Raw genomic sequence first — 19,975 nt, 5'->3', positions numbered from 1 at the left:
GGTGTAAAAGACACCTGTAATCTTCGTTCATTTAGGATATTTAGGTTCCTATTTATTATTTGACACCACAATGAACGTAGATGTGGGATTTATGGAACAGATTAAAATGAAACCTAAATTAGATTAGTACCCAGAGAAATGCTATTTCAAATATAGGTCAACTGCAGGACAAGAATACAAGACATAGACAAGAATAAAGCTGCGTAAACAGTATGTACTGAAAATCACTTGAGTTTTTCAGCAAATGTTTTGTTATTTTAGCTTCGAATAAAAAGGTTCTTTAAATATAAATTAAAATGACGTACATTTTATTTTACATTAACAGTTTCACCATCCTTGGGATTTTTTAAATAAAACATTATAGATGTTTTTAAAAGAATTTTTATTGACCTTTTTTTGTTTATATTATACGTACATATATAAACCTTAAAACTAAGATAAAACTGTAGTTCGTCTTCGTTTCAACCCATAGATGTCCACAACAGGGATGACCCCCACCCCCCTCAACGTTGTTTTTGGGAGGATATCATAATCGCCACACTTGGCAGGCGAATTGGCGATCGCACTGTGATATTATGGTACGCAGGGGACACTGCTGCCCATCCTTTGGAAACTTGTTTGTAAGCACTAGTAATCTTTTATAATAAATGCACGAAGTGTGAAAAATATAGGATTTCATCCCGGGGATTGAATCCGTGACCTATGATCGCCAATATCATACCACTGCTCACTAGATACAATTGAATACTTAGTGAATATTGAAGCACCTTAACATAAAAATTATAAACAATCTTAGAACAATCTAATTACATTAATACATAATTCATATAAAGAAAAAAAATGATGGTTTATTACAACCTTATTATAAGTACTGAATATATAAAATTGCAATGAAATTCAACTGCAAATGTTAAGTATGAAGGTAGACACAGGGCAGAATCTGAATTTTGAACATTCCAGATTTTCTGTTGGACTGAGAGCAATTTAAACAAAGACTTAATGTTACTTTGAAATAGTGTTAAACTTACAAAGATAAAAAATAGATCGTATTGAATTATTTATACGCTGTACAATATTTCATTTTTTGCGAAAATCGACAATAAATATAAACATATTTATATCTACATAAAGATTGTGACTGTCCATTGTACTTAAGTATTGTTATTCTTCTGTTTTATCTTTAGGATCAAGATACAGACCATAGACCGGCAAGCGCAGCGTGGGACATCGACAGATTCGATAAGTTCAAAGACGTTAAACAGCCTCCGACCTATTGAAAATCTATGTGGGAGGCCTATATTCAGTAATCATTAGTTTTATAGTTATTCTTATGTTTTTGTGATAAATTTATGTACATATATTTAAACTAGAGCAGCATAAAATAATATATAGCTATAGATACCAGTTGTAGCTTATAGAATATTCTTGATATAAGTCCATATAAAATACATCAAATAGATTCTAGAAGCTTTATATAGGCGACCAATAATTCAAAGCTGTTATGTTACGAATACAGACAAGAGCGGTATGAATGGATTTAAAATAATTCGCAAAAACGAAACTAAAACTAGGTTACTGATTATTATTTAAAAATTAAAATATTCAATATAAGTATATGTGTATGTAGAAATTATATATTTCATTAATTTTCTTTAATTTTTTGAAGTAATATATACAAATTTCGACCCTGTTCTTTAACACTCATGCTTACACATTTTTAAACACAGATTAAAATTAATTAAGGTTATTATATTATAAAATAAATTCAGATGTTTTTCGGCTTCATTTACCGTTTTAACTCTCATAATACTCCTCGGTCAACAGGACATAACAAGAATACGTTCGTATGCGTAGTTTTAATAAAAATATTAAGTTAAACTATACAACACCAACCACAATTTAACCTATAATTTTAATATCTATCACTGATTTTGTTACAAAGCCGAGAAGCAACACGTGACTCAGAAGGACACACAATGTACAAATTGTTATTATATTTATAAAGGTAGGTTATTTGTGTACAGCTTAGAGATAGTGATCACTCGCCGAATCTAACTCATTGGACAGTGTTCTGGTTTTTTCAGAAACATGTTCTTGTTCAAAATACCGCTATTTATGAGGATTATAGTCTTTCATCCATGTGTGTTGTCAGCGATGACATAGATCGGAGACGTGGTTGTGCACAATAGGACTTATAAGAAGGCCCAAGGCCACCCAGAGAATTATATATGTGGCTATGTTCGGAGCTTCGAAATGATCAGAGACCGGCGACCACGAACTGGTAGACAAGGTCAAACGTCTCGGCAATACCGTACTGTATCGACCTTTAGGGAAGACCTGTGCCTTGCTGTCATGATATTTAGTATTAATTTCAATTATGTAATAGGTGATTTGAAATAGGTGGTAGTAGCGTTTATTTTACACATGTTTTATTGCATATTTACTATAACAGGACAATAGTCTTTTATGTGGGATTTTGAGTTTAAAATTTTCTACTCGAATATGTTTTTGCAAGTGATTATTTTGATTTTTATTTGCGTTACTGACAATACTAAAAAATTGTTAACATATTTTTGATGTTTACATCTTCAATCAATTCAACAATTTAATAGAAATGAACGAAACGAAAATACGACAAAGGAATTAAAAAGCTTTTTATTATCGCGTTGCCTATATTTTATTATAACGTTACGATAAGGCGATACACATACATACTTAAATGTAGACGTCACTGCAACATCTGTTTCTGCAGCCAAATCGTAGTTCATGTATTTCTTTTCTATTTTAGGAATCGAATCTATTTATATCAGTGAGCTAAAGCAACTTGACTCAAAATTATGAAGACACGCGTACCAACTGACGACTACTAATAAATATATATAATATAATAAATAAACACAACAAATAAATATTTGAATAGTCAAAGTAATTTAATTAACATATAATATTATTAATCAAAAGCCTGTGCCACATCTTATTTAACGCTAACTGTAAGGTTTAAATAAAAATATATTTTTAGTTACGTTTGAATAAAGCATAGAGCACACAGACTAACTTAGACATGGTTCAGACTTCCAAATACATTAAATCGCCTTCAATCCCCTAAGTTATCGCTCTACGCGTAATGCTTTGGCAATGTGTAATTATTTCACACTTAGTTACCCCAAAAGCGATATAAGCTCAGCTATGTATTACCCCTGTGCGTAGCAAGGGCGCTTTCTCCCCGTCGGCCACCTTTTACGACGTAAACACTCCTTTTGTCACAGGCTCTCAAACTTTTATTATTTCTTTTTTATAACCGATTTTAGCCTCGTAGCATTCAATATACAAACTATATTAAAGAATTTTTTTTAATAAAAGAAATTAAAAAGTAATGTATATTAATAATAAGTAAAGGAAAATACAACTTACTTCATATAATTATACTTTACCATCGAGTTGGTCGATTTGAAATGCTTGTAACAAGTAATGTAAGTATGAAATTCTAAATTTGTCTTTATATGATTCGTTAACGAAAATCTATTTTTTTCTTCGCTATATAAATTAAGTCTTCTTGCATACTAATTTTATACTTCAGCATTTATATTTTATGTAAAGTCACCAGCTGCCCTGCTGAGACTTGCGCTAGATATGTTCAACGCGGTGTTCGTATCCGTTTTAATAAAATTGTAATATTTAACGATCAGAGCTTACTACCTTAAGAGGTTAGAGGTTAATGGACTCCTGCGACCTGTGTCAACCCGCGAAATCTGTAAATACCACTTGGGCGACAATATATGTTAGGTTTAAAAAAAAATCGTTTCATGACCATCAGCGGAGTTTATAGAGTCCGCTTGTGAAATGTCATTTGCGATAAGTGTAAATCATATTGTGTGTAATCAGATTATAAATGTAAAGAATAATAATCATCATTATCTCAACTCCAGGTTGTCTACTGCTGGATGTAGGCTCTTCCCAGAGGTTTTTAATAAGACTGGTTAGAAGCGATTTTCGACCAGCGTTTCCCAATGACCTCAATACAGAATGTGATCTTTATTTTAGCGACTAGACGATGACACACGAAGGAATTACATAACTTCTATAAAGCGTTAAACTTAAATAGGTAGTATTATGTAGATTTGAGCAACGCAGGCATTAAGGGTTTTGCGGGGGTTGTCAGGGACAAATCGCCTCCGCCCGCGGCTGGGCACGCAGGTCCGTTTGCAAGACGCACCCTTCTAATCCCCCATCACCCACACCTCAGCGGCACCGGCCCCTCATTACATACAAGGAGCATAGTTAAAACTCACCCTTCCCTCACCGTTGCGAATTGTGAGGTTTTATATCTTCAATAAAAATTTCGCATTACGTTTAACCCTTTTATATTTAATTCAACTTTATTCGTGTCTACAAGGTTTACAGAACTTTTACTCATTAAATTATATATTTATATTTCATCATCATCATCATCCACCACCAATTAAAATCTCCACCAATTTCCAATAGGATCGTTTGGAAGCGGCTTGCATCCAACGTTTTCCAGCGACCTTAACAAGATTATTTGTTCTCCTTGTGAGTGGGCGTCCTTCGTTGTCGCTTGTCAGTTTATATTTAGTTACGAAAAAATTAATCACAATTTGAAATTGATTCTAAAATCAAACTTCTAATTTTCATCAATATATTTATAAATTTTACGCTATGAAAAGGGAAGGTAAAATATCGATTAGTAATATACATTATAAATAATATTTACTAGTAATGTGTTTATTAATTATATTAATATATACGATAAATACTTAAAGTACGCCATATAGCGTAAAAAAATTGGTTCTTAACTTTTCCCATATGCGTTGTTTAAGCTTTTGACATACAAAGTACATATGATTTTAATATAGACACCATACCGAGTGTTCGTATGACCCCATTATAGTAACCACCTAAAAAGTCTGCTCCGAATGAGATTTGAAGGAAGATAGGTAACAGAAATTTAACTTAAAAAAAAAGCACTTAAGACATGGCAATTTTTTTCTACAAACCATTTTATAAAATAAAGTTTAGTAGAAAAAAAAAATTAATGCTATATACATATTTATGGTAACCTCTCCAACCCCGGCCGACCCTGGATTACATACGGGATAGTTAAAGCCGGCCCTGAATAAATTTGGGTCGTCAATAAAAAGGGCTTTTGTCCCTTGAAATAAAGGGATGTTTTTGTTATCTTGAGGATTGGCTAATTTGACAATAACAAAAGGGGTTTCCGTTTTGGGAATTGCGTCCAATGATAATCAACATTTTTTGTCCGTCTCTACGGAAGGGCGTCGCTTGCAATTTGCTCCGGGATAAACAAAAGGCCTAATAAATATGGCTGAACAGGATGGCTCTTGACGTCGCTAGATAAAAACGTCGGTCTTAAAATTTAATAGCGAATTATAAATTTCTCTTTTTTGCCTCAAAGTTTATCAATCTGAGTTTTAATTGTTGTTTTAATAAAAAAATGTTTACATTATGATTATACACCAATTTTTTAAATAATACGTCCTCTGTCTTATTTATTTTATTTCAATATTCTCCCACAGCACATGCGTTATTTCTAATAAATGATTTATATTTAAGTCTGTGTCTGTGCCATTTAATAGAGAAGACGTACTGTCTTCTGAACAATTACAAGCATTCTTATTCTACTACAAATAAAATATATTAGCAACCCTTAAAATACAAAAGTAGGCAAGGGAATAAATAACAGCTGTTAGGCAAGCCATTTGGCAGATCTTTATTAATAATACCACCGGATATCGCGATTTGTTCTCATAAGTTAACATTAGGATAATTGATAAAAAAAGAATAAATTTAGGATAATTGATAAAAAGCTCACATGAACTTTAAGTGTTTTGAATTAAATTCTTTAACTAAATTTATTTTTAAACATTTATTTGTATATACTGAAGATTTTCATTAATGGGGGTATGTTAGTTAAAGCGTACCGATGCGTTAGAAATAGGGTGTTGGATACGAATGTTACGCGTTCAATAGACTGATGGAACTTGGAATGTCCACGCGCCTTTTTATTAAGCGAATTTATGAGTTTTTCATTGACATAGCCAAGGATGACGGTTACAATTCCGAAAATGTTTTGCTTACTGAAAAAGAGGATAAACGGCGAATACGAGGCGGGAGTCCCACGCGCTGGTCCGATGAAGTACGAACCACTCTCCGACCTGCTCATATGGCGTAACATAGTTCGCAACTAAACTTCCAAACTCTTCCAAAAAGCTCGATGGATCGTCCACCAAAGTAATTTTACTTTTGTGGCCTACCAAACCGGTGAAATAATAGTGTTTAGCAACCCGTATCGAGGCTTCCTTGGGATTCACGAGCTTCGCTACCTTAAATAAGACCCCGCTTATACTAGGCGCCCGCTGCTACCAGCCGCCTCGAACCCGAGGAATCTGAAAATGTCATTTGAGCAACCGTAGTTATTCCATTAATATATATCTACGCAAGGAGAACGATGATAAAAGCAATGATAAGAATCCAAGTTAGCAAACTAAAAAAATAAATGCAATTATTACATTTTAAGAGTACGTATTGACTTTGAGTTAACCAATTTTTTTCTATGTTCGGTTATTAAAATACATTCAATGTATATTTGACTTCGTAAGGAAAACAATAAAACCTTAATACATATATCGTCTATGTGCAAAAGTTTAGGTTTAGAAAGGTTAGTAAGAATAGCTTACGCTGCTGAAGTGATCGACTCACGGAAGAACGTACTCCAAACACATCAAAAGCCGTAACACTTGATATTGGAAAGTGTACTGTGTCTATACTTTTCCAATGCAAAATCCAACAAGTCCCTGCATTACTACAGTCTTTAATATGACATAAAGTTTTAAAAAATAATTAATTATTTATGTTTTATAGACCTAAAAGACGAAGAAGGAAAAAGCCTTCAACTTTATGCAGCACAAGTTTTTTAATCGTTAAGTTAATCGTTTAGCAATAATTTTTGGACAGTGGTAGCCTGGCGGTAGAGGACTGAGACTTGCGAACGTAAGTCGCGGGTTCGATTTCTGGGATACAATTTTATGTATGATTCATAATTATATACATTTACCACGGCTCACAAACAAGTTTCCAGAGGATTGGCAGCTGCATAACATAATACCACAGTGCGATTGTCAACCCATCTGCCAAGCGAGGCAATTATAGTATATCCCTCTATAGATATCTTTGGGGGAGGCCCTTGCCTTGCAGTGAGTGAAGGGCGGAAACGATAGCGGCAAATGATTTTTAAGAAACGAAGTTAGGAAACCTACTAAAATATTACATCGAGTAATTAAATTTTATCGTCTAAAAACTACACTACTTTTATAGAGTCTCATAGAACTAATGTGTGTTCAGTTGTTACATAACAAAATATAAAATAAATTAATTTATTACTGCATTAGTGTTTCAAAAATTACAAGTAGTAAAAATTTTGTCAAATGTGTTTTGAAAGTTGTAGAAGTAAAAACAAACGTCTTGCATAGCACAAATGACATCGAAATAACTTCTTTAAAAGTGGCAATTTTATTTATAAGTACGTCCCTTTTACTCTCTTACAATAATTTCTGGCAAATATGGTATAGCAAAGTTTCACTAGCGGCCATATTGAAATAGGAAACTTAATATTAATTAATGAAATATTTTTTCTGTTAGAATTGCCTTTACAATTTGGTTCTGAAGGAAGCTGCATCAAGATGTATTTAATAATTTGATATGCACGAACACATACGTTTGAGATGTAGTGTTTCACTTAACAAGGTAGAACGTTATAGATGAAGTTAATTACTTGTCGGTTGCAATCACTTAGTTCTCACTTGAGATGCGACGCCGCGTCTGTTTGGGATACCTGACATCTTCGACAACCCTTATCTTCAGACGTTTGCAGTCACTTAACGACACTAACTATAAATAGATCTTGAATCATATATTAAATTCATGTTCATGTTATTGCAAAAAATAGTTATAAAACTTTTGAAAAAATTGTCATTACTCCAATTTTTTTATTTATAATATATGCAGATAGTAGATAAGAGAGCTTGCAAACTTTTGTTTAAATCTGAACATTTAATCATAATTATGCGGTTTTTATGCCAGTGGGGTAGGAAGAGAAACTATAAGAGTGTTGAAACTCTATTAGAATCTAAATAATCTATGTATGTAGTAATATATATTTGATGATGTGCAGAAAAAATCAAGCTTATTATATCGCTATGCTATGATAAGTTTAAGTTATGAAAAAAAAGGAAGGTATATGGAAGCAGTCAAACTCTTATGTGCTTTGGCGGATACTTCATGAATTATTTTGGCGTGAAGTCTCTTCAGAAACTACGGCTCTGAATGTGAAATGATTTGAAGGTAATTGTGAGATCTTTATCATAGCTCGATGAATTGCTATAATCGGAGCCTCATACAATGATATCATTTTTAACTATGCTCCTTCATCTGAAACATGGTAATGATCTCACTAGAAGTAATAAATAAAAATAAACTGACTTTCGCAGACTTAAGCAGATACTGACGCGCTTGTTCACGACCCTCAGTCATAAGAAAGTGACGAAGAAAAAAAAGAAAAAGTCAGTAAATGCATGGTATGTAAAAAAAGTAAAAGAAACTCGACAATGCTCGAGCATCGGAGTTTCAAAGGCATAACCTTCACAGGCAAATATATGATCCCGGATTAGCGTGGTTAATGTTTTACGTCAAAAGGCAGCGAGATAAAACATCAAACAGTTCACCGCCCCTTTTGCTCATATTGTCTCTCTTGATTTTCTATACGTAATGAATAATCAAATTTGCTATTGATTATGATTTAAAAAATATTTATTTTCCCAGCTTCGGGGCTGTTATCAAACTAAGAATTTAAAACTGGGACGCATTGAGTATCTTCTGTATTTCGATCAATTTTTTCAAAGGTTTGGCTTATGGATGAATTATTGCAGGGGTGGAATAATGAGGAGAGACGTTGGATACAGGGGGAGGTGTGCTCTGTTTACATAATTCTATTACGGACATTTTGTAGCATCGCAGCTGACTTGAGTATATAGGTACATTGATCAATTGAGAACTTTATCACATTATAATTGTCATTATAATGTGATAAAGTTCATTATTTTCATTTTCACTATACTCTAAACATACATAATTAATTTAAAACATACTTATCGTGTCTTGTAGTTTTATTATTTAGAAAGCCGTTAAATATTGTTCTCTGTTCTATTCGCTTATTAAAATTTAGATTTAAGCTAAGATAATGGCCAGGGCTGTGTACGCGTTAGGCAAATTATTTATTTTGTACTTAGTTAAATGAAAGTAAAGTAAGCTTTTATTGTGTGTAAAATAGTTTTAATTATTACTATTTAAATATTGTAACTTGTCTATTAAAATATCTCAACATGTATAATATGTTTAATTTGGCGTGATTTGATATTAAACATACTACGGTCTGCCGCAGTGGCGTTCATTCAGTTGAATATTGGTAGGGAAATAGAGTATTCTAAAAATAAATTAAACTCATAGAGCGACCAATAAAGATTTCTTTTTTTTCTATGAAAAATAGTAATTTCTTTATAGTCAATTAAATTAAATTGTGTACGATTTAACAATAAATTCTCTTGTCATCGGGGTGTTACCTGATTATTTCATAAATATAGGTCGCTTCCAGCGATTCTCAGTGAGAATCTTTGAAAGAGGCCTATGTCCAGCAGTGGATGTTCAAAGATGATGATGATGATGATGATCTGAGAAACATATTGTACAAGTGGCCACTTTATTTTGTGTCTCAGGAAAATCGTAAAATATCCTTCGACCAGGTTAGAAACAAAATAAAAGGTTTTTATGAGATTATACCTACGACCTAATAAAACTTCAGTGTAATATATTTGTAATAAATAAAACGTTTAGGAGATATATAATCAAAGAGATTGTATTTAAAATCATAAATCAATGTTGTGCTGGGTAAAAGCTGGGCCTGCTATAAATTATAAGGCTTAATTAATACTACCGAACGAAATCTTATGGCAGCCATTTTGGAAACCCTTATTCTGCTCCCACCCGGTGCCCGAAACAGACGATTACGCTTTGCAAAAATTCAGAAAACACTTCTATTTAGTAGATAAAATCAGTCACGGGTTTTATTTATATGTGTATAAGGGTCAAAGTCGATAAATTTTTGATTACAGAGGATACAATATTAAAGTTGTCGATTCTTTGCCCGATCCTTCCGTGGGCATAATGAGGGACGCACCCCTTTGAGATGAGATTTTCGGCTCCTGTTTAAATTGATTCAATCGAGGCCCGCTGTTTCGGTCGAGAGGTTCCGGATGCGAACGTATTTTTTTTCCTCAAACTCGGTAACTTTTCCCGGTATTAGGAAATAATTGGGGCAAGCAGGAATCGCATTTTACAGATTTAATTATAAAGAATAGGTCACGAAATTCGAACAGTATTAAAAAGGGAAGTGAACAGATTAAAATTAATCTAGGTAGACGGTTAATTTTCAAAAGCAATTGTTAAAATAAAAATTGTTTTCGAAAAGAATAGTAGACATTGTTTGGACACACATAAAAATAATAAGAAAGGTGAATGAAAGAAAGAGAAGAGAGATCTAATATTATAAAACTATTTCACGATTTAAGTCCATCATGCCAACGTGTTTTAACCCTTTTTGCGTTTATACTTAATCAAAACAATTTTCTGTAATGAAAGTTACCACTTTCTTGCAAAGCAATGTAAAAAGTAATAAATAGCACATAATACAGTCATTATATTAATCTAAATAAATTAATCTCTTAAAAAAAATTGATTGGAAAACACGCCTATATGGACACTTGCGAAGCTGTTTTTCATTTTTATGTATAAATATGTATTTATTTACGGTTAATTTGAATATTTATCTTGTCTTTAAGGATCTTCAGTATGTATTGAGAGTATTGAACATTAACAGTAGTGATGGGCAGCGAATTTGAAGAATCCTCCATAGTAAACAATGTCAAGGCATCAAGCGCAGTTAAGGTCCGAATAAGTAGAGTAAGAAGTAAGGGTCTTGTCTTCAACTTAACTTATTGTACGGAAGTACTTGTTTGCGTGTATCTAATTACTTTTTTTCTTTTTAACTTTAAAAGCGGTAATGTTCTATCTTGTCTTTATAAACGCAACACATTTTTTAATATGTAAAACCCGAGAGAAAGGTTTATGGCTTTAAATATTGTTTGTCTATTTTATACCTTTTCAAGTTTTTGATTAAAAGCCGGTCTTATTGGAAAGCATATGTCCAGTAGTGGACCTTCTATGACTGAAATAAAAATAATGATGAAACTGATAATAAAAAGATCTGAAATTCGTTCATAAAAATTAATAATATTTACTTTTATAATAATTAACACAAAGTGGTTTAAGAATATTTTGCACAAATGAGAAATATCTTGGCTCGAGTCTGTATTAAACTAATTCGTCTGAAGCAGGCGGGACTGCGGGCTGGATAAAATATTTAACGGGAAACTCTCGGCTATTTCCCTGCGGTGCAAAAGCTTGCTTCAGAATTATAAATGAGCGAAGCTTAAAGTTTAGAAGCTGACTGTGCAAGTGTAAAAGTTTAGCTAGAATGCATTAGGAAGCTTCTAGAGGTGGCCGATTAATTATTTAGTGGCTAGACTCTGGACTGTATAAGAATAAAGATAATTTTATTGTTATATTTGTTTATAAATAAATCACCTTGTTTGACATAATTACGACAGGATTGGAAAGTATTTAGTGACAATCTGGACAGGTATAACTTTTTGAAAGTTAGCTAAGACGTTTATTATCAGATTATTAAGCAACACAAGTTGTAATTGCAATCAAATGTAACGGTCCAAAGTCTAGAACAAATTTAAACGGACTTTTATATCATTCTTATAAATCTTAGAATTATCTATCTTCTTACATTTATAACAAAGTAATTTGGAACGTGAATGTGTATTGTGAATTCGTACACAGTTGCCAAAGGGTTGCAGAATAACTACTATTTTTTTTTACTTTGATATCTATATAATGTCAAAAATAGATATTTATTTATTGTCACATATCTACAAGTTTAAATGTGCACTTGAGGGAACGTGGGTATATTATTAACCGATGAGACCTGTCAACCTTCTAAACTTGGTCGGCTTGCGACTGGTACCTAAATTAAAACCTAACGTCCCCGCTCTCGGCGTCATTCGTTCAATCTAATATTAGTTCAACTACAATTTATTTTATATTTATTAAATTAATTAACATTTAAATTTCACGGTGAAATAAAGTGACACTTTACAGAATGATTGGTTAGAAAAAGGGGTTTCAAGGGGTGAATGTATAGCTTGCTGGCAATTAATGTAAGGGAACACCATATCCAAATCCATTCCAATTCAATTCCAATCCTTTTATAATAAAAAATGAAGAAATTTTTTACAAACATGTGTATGATTCGTATTTTTTAAATTTCATTTCATTTTCCGCGGCGAGGTATTGTCTTAATTATATAATAATTTCCGACAAAGGAAGAGAAATTTTATCTTAATGACGGAGACGTGGTCACAATGGGCTTGTTTATATCAAAAGAGCTTCGGGGCTTAGATAATTTTAACAATACCGCGCTAGACTAATAATTAATGAGTGTTCGTAGGAGGACGTACGTGAATATTTCTATTTTTCTTAATATCTGCGGCATAAAGTGTACGGCACACTGGCCAGTGATTTTAATAAATATTTATTTATTTTTGAATAGCCTTATAAGTTTTTTTTTCACTCTACAAACTTCGTGACACATGTGCAATTGCTTTGCAAAAATATGAAAATAATCATAGAAATTTGTAAAAAATTACAAATGTAGATGTACACATAAATGCTATATGTATGCATGCATATATATATATACATACATATATATATATAAATATACATATAACTATATATATATATATATTTGTATATATATGTATTTGTATATATATATATATGTTAATATAAGTGGCATTGACAGGCCACATAGGGCGATCTTAAGGATCGGAAGCGGAGACCCTGACCGGCAAGCAGAGCGAAGGTTGAAGGTAGGAAAAGAAGATTGAAGCAGAAGAAGGTTCACTCAGCAGCCTGTATATAGGCTGTTCTCAATCGGTCCTATTGGAAATGTTTTGGGTAGGCCTAAATCTAGCAGTGAAGATCTAGACATTTAGATGATTAAATGTAAAGTTGCACTATGATAAAAAATTAAAGTATATATTTTGTTAATAAGCCGTTTTCTAGGTTCGAGATTAGTTACGTATTTAGCAATTATTATATGTATACATATAGATCCTATCATTTATTAGCCAATAGATTTTTCTTTGCATTGTGAGACACAATAATAATACAATAGATGTACTGCTAAGTTTGCATCGTCTTTTCTGAGGTCTGGAGCTTTTATTATTTGAACAGGTCATATTGTAGATAGATTTTTCGAAAAATGATTTCGAATTTACAAGAATATAGTAGTAGCGTTCACATCAGAGAGCTGCGTATTGCTGATGACTACGACAACAATACTAATATGAGTTAAAACGTTTTGAATTTTGACGCCATCAGTGAGATAGTCGCTGACATTGTAGATAGATTGATAGATGCTGCTAGCATTGAACATTCCAGATCGTCATGATGACCGATTTAGCGCTTCCCGCAACCAGCTACTTTGCTCTACCTTAACTATGTCGTCAGTTAACTTAGTGTGGAGCCTATCTACGCAGCGTCTACCGGTTTGTGCAAGTAATACATAATCTTAAATAGTAAAAATAGTAGCACACACCATACACAGTTGACTCTGTGTTTGGCACTAATCGGTGTAACATAACTCCTGAAGATGCCCCGTGGAGGGGTGAAACACGTGTTGAGTGATTTAATGGTGGCAGTTGTGTAATTCGCATTGTTTGCCGCATACGCATTTATCAGCGGGCTGGCGGGCGGTGCACTTTGTTGCACGACTACCACTGCATGTGCGGAAGTGGCTAAATATTGGTCCTTTTTTTACTTAGGATGGACTTCCGCAAAATAACGCCTGATTCCATTAAATATTAAAAATTGTCGGTATTAAAAAATATTAACGAAGCAAAAGAGAGAATGAAATGAAACGTCTGCGATCAATAACTTGGAACTAAATATATGAAGCTCGTCTACTCAGGATCCATTTAAATATTTATGAACACCGACGCCACTTATTGACGTGTTTCCGGTTCGAAGTACAAAGGGATTCGTCGACATTTGGCAGGAACGCTTCGATTTGCCCTGGGCTAATACACAACCGGGTTAGTTAAAGTGCTGTTACCCGGAGATTTCTTTCTGTATTCTTGTTAGGTAATTAGTTATGTTTCTCAATTTTTTTACGATCACAACTCGGATATTCGAATGTTTAATTATTTACTTACATTAAATTCTCATAGAAAGCTATTTCGCATTAAACAATTTCCGGGATATAAACGGAGAGGACGGTAAACTACATTAAACCTTCTTATGTACAGATGGAAACTGAATATATTCCAGCATGTATACATTTATCTATAATATCAGTAAGTTATTGAAGCCGCCTACATAATTTATCAGTAACTTTACTTTTGGTTGTATAATAATAAAACATGCGTACAATTATCCTATTTTTCGTAATATGATTTTCGTATTTGTTAAAAGCCCAAAAAATATAATATTTTATATGATCATAATTTCAGCTCTAAGACGTCACCTTGTAGAAATACATTTCTAATAGGACCAGTTCGTAGCAGGCTGCATTCAGCGTCTGCTAACCTTAACATGTTCGTCTGTCTAACTTGTGGGTGGTTGTTCTGCGCGGGTCTTGCCGGTCCGTGGTCACCAATCCAGACCCCTAAGCCTTGGCTCACTGAGCGACTGTGATCTTGAGAGTTAAGTTATTTATGCACCAAACGGTTGAAAGGCGGAGAATAATATAAGGAATTAAATCCGGCATTACACAAGGTGTAAAAAGTAAAAATAAAACAAAACACTTACCTTAATATATGTGCAAAAGAATTATAAAAGTATGATATACAGGTATTGTTTAAAAATTAACATTAAGAAGTAAGTTGAAATTTTAAAAGAAATGTCAATGGGAAAATTAAATGATCCATTCATAACAACATATATTATCTTTTATTTATCGGATCAGTTAAACTTCGACTTAAATACTCGTACGTCAAATTTAGGAACTTACCTATGATAATTTTTCTGTTATGTCCAAAAGTGAATTATATATTTTAAAACTTTTCGGATTTTAAATAACTGTGTCATTTTCTAGGTGGACAGATGACAACAGACGCAACACCAGTCATCGTGGCAATTTTTGGTCAAGGGCCTTGCATTAGGCGTCTATCGGCATATTTCATAATTATGTGCTTAATATAAGAAATTCATATACATATAAATTACGATTAAATTAGAAACATTATAATGTATTTACTCAAATAAAGGACTGGCCTCAAATAAAAGAACATTATATAAAAGTTGAAAAAAAAGTCACACATTCACCGTAATTTTTCTTAATTGCAAAGAACAAAGGAGGACAAAACAAAAGAAGGAACAAAGCTGTCGTGCCTTTGTTACACGGATTGGGCAGAGATAGCGCGGCTCTACGGGCGCAGATGGTCCTAGATTACGGCGGAATAGATTTAATTGGATCGCCCGTACCGGTAGACAAATAGTACTGTATTTATACACGTCTTACTGAGACCGGGTAGCTGCCGGGGATTTATGAATGGAAAAATTGTTCGTATAAACCTTTTCTCCGCATAAAAACACGTATCGTGACTATGATATGATTCAGTTTAGTTAAAGTACCTTTGTTGAATTATACTATTGAAATCTGCACCTTAAATATATACTATAATATTATTAAAGGTTCGAAAAATGAAATGTGGTATATAGTAAACAATACTATATTTAATGTTTAATATTTTCAGTATTACCTTTGAATACTATAGTGTATATATTTCATTATAGTTCGCGAATGAAGGCTTTTTTTCCTTCCTAGCTTTCATTTTTAGTCATAATAGATAAAAATTTTACTAGCACTAACATGTTCCAAAATAATTTAGTACATAAAGTATAATAAACGAATCGTATCGTGTATATTTTATTTTTGCTGTAATGTCATTTAGACATTTTGTCAACTATTTTTTTTTAAATGAACGTTGGCGGACGATTGCGTTTAATTTTTAAAAGAATAATCTTTTCATTGAATTACTTGTTATACTTAATTCCGAAATGTAATAAATAGCACTTCAGAACAGTAAAAATATTGAATGAATTAATTACTTGTGCTAACCAATATTAGTATCTGGTGCCACTATAATTGTAGAAAATCTATCACCAACATACATAGATTGAATTTATGCAGATTTAGTATATATATATATATATATAAAATTTAAAGAGAGATTCGTTTTTTCGTAACAAAATATTTTTCGGAATGTGGAATTGTTATAAATTAATTTGTTTTAGTAATCTAAAACAAATTAATTCATAACAATTCCACATAAGTTCAAATGACGATTTGAATTTTGATGGACACGAGTTAATTTCAAAAAAGATCTTATTGGAAGAAAATGGGTTAGTTTCGAGTCAAAATGTAAAAACAACAATTTAATTTGTTAATACGAACCACAAAGTTATATTAATCAGTTATTAATCGTCTGACATAAACTTAACAAAAATATTGTTTAATGAAATTTTTTTTAAAGAAATAGAAAACTATTTATTGTCAGTAATCGATGTTAATATCGTTTAATTTCAGATTAATATTCGATTAATAAGGCAATGACTCTATAATACAGTTTATTTAATGACTTTTTTACACAATAACTTTTGCAAGTAAGAAGTGTGTCGGTGCAGCAAGCATTTCTCTTATTTATTATCGCGAGGTTAGTACTAAAAATAGATAGAGATATAAAGCGGTTTATTTACTTGTTTAGATGGAAATAAATTAGTTGGAGCGCGCTAAACAATTCCGCTCGGGTGACAAGTCCATCTGGACAAAAAGCGACTGCAGCTGCGGAGTAAATTGAAACTCGTCCTCATTACGAGTGCCGCGCGCGCCCCAAGACTGATGGGAAAGGAGCCCGTGCTCGTTTTTACACCCACCACAGAACAACGCTGTTTGCGAAACGACCCAACATTAGTTGTGTTTTTGTCGCATCGCGCACAACATTAATTCACGTTGAATATAAGATTTACTCGCTTATCTTAAACACCAACTTACACAACACGTATTTTAACATTTATTATTAAATAAGCAAACGTGAACAGTTATTTATCTATATTTATGATAACACAATCTTAATATAATAGAAATAATAGCACATTCCTTACACAGGGTTGTCTAGACAATAACAATGCTTTCAAAGCACTGTACATAAGTTTTATAATGTTTTAAGGAAAATAGTTTTTACTTGGCTTTTGAAATGTCGAGTTTCTTGCCGTTTCTTCTCAGTGCATTTCGTTTTTAACGCGGCGATAAAGTAAATATACAATACATACATAATAATATACATGTACTTGAAGTTTCATAAGCTTGGCCCACTAGAAGTAAAGTTCTTTTTTTAAGGATTTCAATGTGAATTTCTCAAGTTTAGGATGTCCACTGTTGGACATAGGTTTCCCTAATAGATTAAAAAAAATACCGGTCGGAAGTTGCCTGCTACCAGAATCTTCAAAAGAACGCAACACAGTCTTCTGTCCACCTTGTGTGTGAATGTCCTATGCTGCGTTTGCTGGTCCAAGGTCTTCACTTCAGAATTTAAAAGTCCTAGTACTTCTCCGTTTTGCGCGCTATTTGGCCTGCCCACAAATACTTCAAGTTTCCAATCCTCCATTCCTCTGGAAAGAAATCACTGGTTATAGTATAAATATATAAATACCTCTCTATGATGGAATATCATATGTCATTACACTGGTCCAAGCCGAGGATTCAAGAGGTTTTAGTCAATATCAATATGTTTAGGTTTAACATCCTAAGTGATATATAACCACAAATATATTGAAAAAAAAAATTAGCATATGTAGTAATTCTATATGCTTTAAGAAAATAGTAATTCATCGTTGTTACTCTATTTAGCCGAAAATAGCTTTGTGTAATTAAATTAGAAAGCCGTGTTCGCATTAACAAATTAAAGTAAATACGGACAAATTGTGGAGTCTTTTATGTTATTAACTGTAACTGTGAAGTGTCCATATATTCTGAAAGACTTACAATGCCAACTGGTTAATGTGAACATGGTTTTACAATGTATTATAAAAAAAGAGACGGAGACAAAATTATTATTACAATTCTGAGGGTCAACTAAGTTGAAGGCCTGTTTTGACTTATGTCTCTGGATATCGCTGCATAGTACTTTTTACGTATAAATATATGTGACTCTACTTCTGTTCGGCTTCTTTTTCCAACAAAAGCGTGTAATATTACCTGAAGTCCGCCGTTTGTTTACGACGCTCGTGTCTACTCATACAGGCTTTTCCGTATTTAGGCGAAGGCTTGACGGAAAATTTGTATCAATTATACCTTCTCGCTGTCACAGGCAAGCTATATGCAGATAAACTAGTCATGTTACTTAAAAAGTTTAAATGTATTTTATTTGTCTCCTATTTCCCGTTAGTGTATTATGGTTTCAATCTTTCTTTTTTGGTTATTATATAGACCTTTTGTTACATATATTTATAAACATAGTTATTCAAAATGCTGCCTAGCACTAGATTTTTTTATGAGATTGTTTTGTTCATTACTTCAGCTTAACTTCCAAAATATATTACTACAGTGTAAATAATTTCTTTCAAACAGTAGAAGTTAAAGAATAAAATTATATAATAACGAATTTAGGACTTTCAAGTGATCATTGTAAACCTTAGTTTGTAACAAAGATCAGAATTTGTTGTGAGCTTATCTCAGATCTAGCCGTTAGGAGCGAAAAGTACTTTTGTTGGTAGGCCTCATTAGGCGTTTGTTGCAATCTTTGGGGCAGGCCTATGCCTCGCATAGGGCATTTATCTGCTGACATGGTAATAAAGGTTTTACAGATCAGGACGCTTTTTATTATTTATTTATTTTAAGTAGAAGAATGTTATTACAAAGGAGACCAATTTGATTCTAGTTATTAAATTAAGCTTTACAAGCATTCTTCTCCTGACTTCTTCAAATTAAAGAAATTATGAAAACAAATGAAAGGCATTCTTTTCTATTAAAATTACTACTACAATTATACATACATAGTATATAAATAGTTTATTCATATTCTAGGTCAGGAAAATGTTCACAGAGTAAATTTATCTTTGAAAGATTTAAACTATTCCCCAGATATTGTAAACGTTTTCGAACATATTTAATAATTATTAAAATAATTAGAATCTGTGTTTTAGTCTGTGGCTTGCCGTGCTCATTATGAATTCTTTCAAAAGATATTTCGGGCGCTCGCTCGCAGCGAATGTTGAAGCTCTTACGTGGATAATAAATCCATTACTTGCGCTATTTTTGCTACGTCCTAAATTCAGATTTTGTAACTACTTTTACATCGAATATGAGATAATATTAAGTATAATATAACTTTATACTACTTACGAAATATCATTTGGTTAGATTTGCAGAAGAGTCTGGTTGGTGAACGGTCTTCTCTGCATACCGAACCCGGTCCTTCTACTTGCAACACGATAGATCCAGTATGCGCAAGTTAAATTAAAGGAGCGCTAAGAACTTTCAAGTAATGAAAAATATTTCCACCCTTTTTTGTCTTCAGCCAGTCTACTTTCATCAACTGTTGAATATAATTTTTATGTATTATCTTTCTTCCTACATGATCCTCTGGGTTCATTACCCAACTAAGGCTGTTCTGAGACAATTATACATATATATAATTCCAAGGCCGTCCTATATTACTTATAATTTTTACACAGCCCTAACTTTTAGACGTTC

The 19,975-nt window shown here is 32.6% G+C and overlaps 1 protein-coding gene across 1 annotated transcript in view; it reads right to left on the bottom strand.

Annotated features, from left to right (window-relative positions):
- The window catches only part of LOC137920058 (dihydrolipoyllysine-residue succinyltransferase component of 2-oxoglutarate dehydrogenase complex, mitochondrial-like), a 126,172-nt gene extending 107,653 nt beyond the window's left edge, over window positions 1-18,519 (bottom strand). The window contains exons 1-2 of the mRNA XM_068763290.1: window positions 18,479-18,519; window positions 17,697-17,892 (exon numbers count right to left, since the gene is read on the bottom strand). Coding sequence (XP_068619391.1) covers window positions 17,697-17,892; window positions 18,479-18,519 — 237 coding nt within the window. The remainder of the gene's footprint in view (window positions 1-17,696; window positions 17,893-18,478) is intronic.
- Window positions 18,520-19,975: the final 1,456 nt, after the last annotated feature.

Source organism: Battus philenor, unplaced genomic scaffold (genome assembly GCF_028537555.1).
Source record: "Battus philenor isolate CCGP_79_NKW_IND1 unplaced genomic scaffold, ilBatPhil1.0.hap1 SCAF_17, whole genome shotgun sequence".
NCBI classification, from domain to species: domain Eukaryota; kingdom Metazoa; phylum Arthropoda; class Insecta; order Lepidoptera; family Papilionidae; genus Battus; species Battus philenor.
Note: the sequence above shows the minus strand (reverse complement) of the source record. Positions and strands in the feature narration are given on the sequence as shown.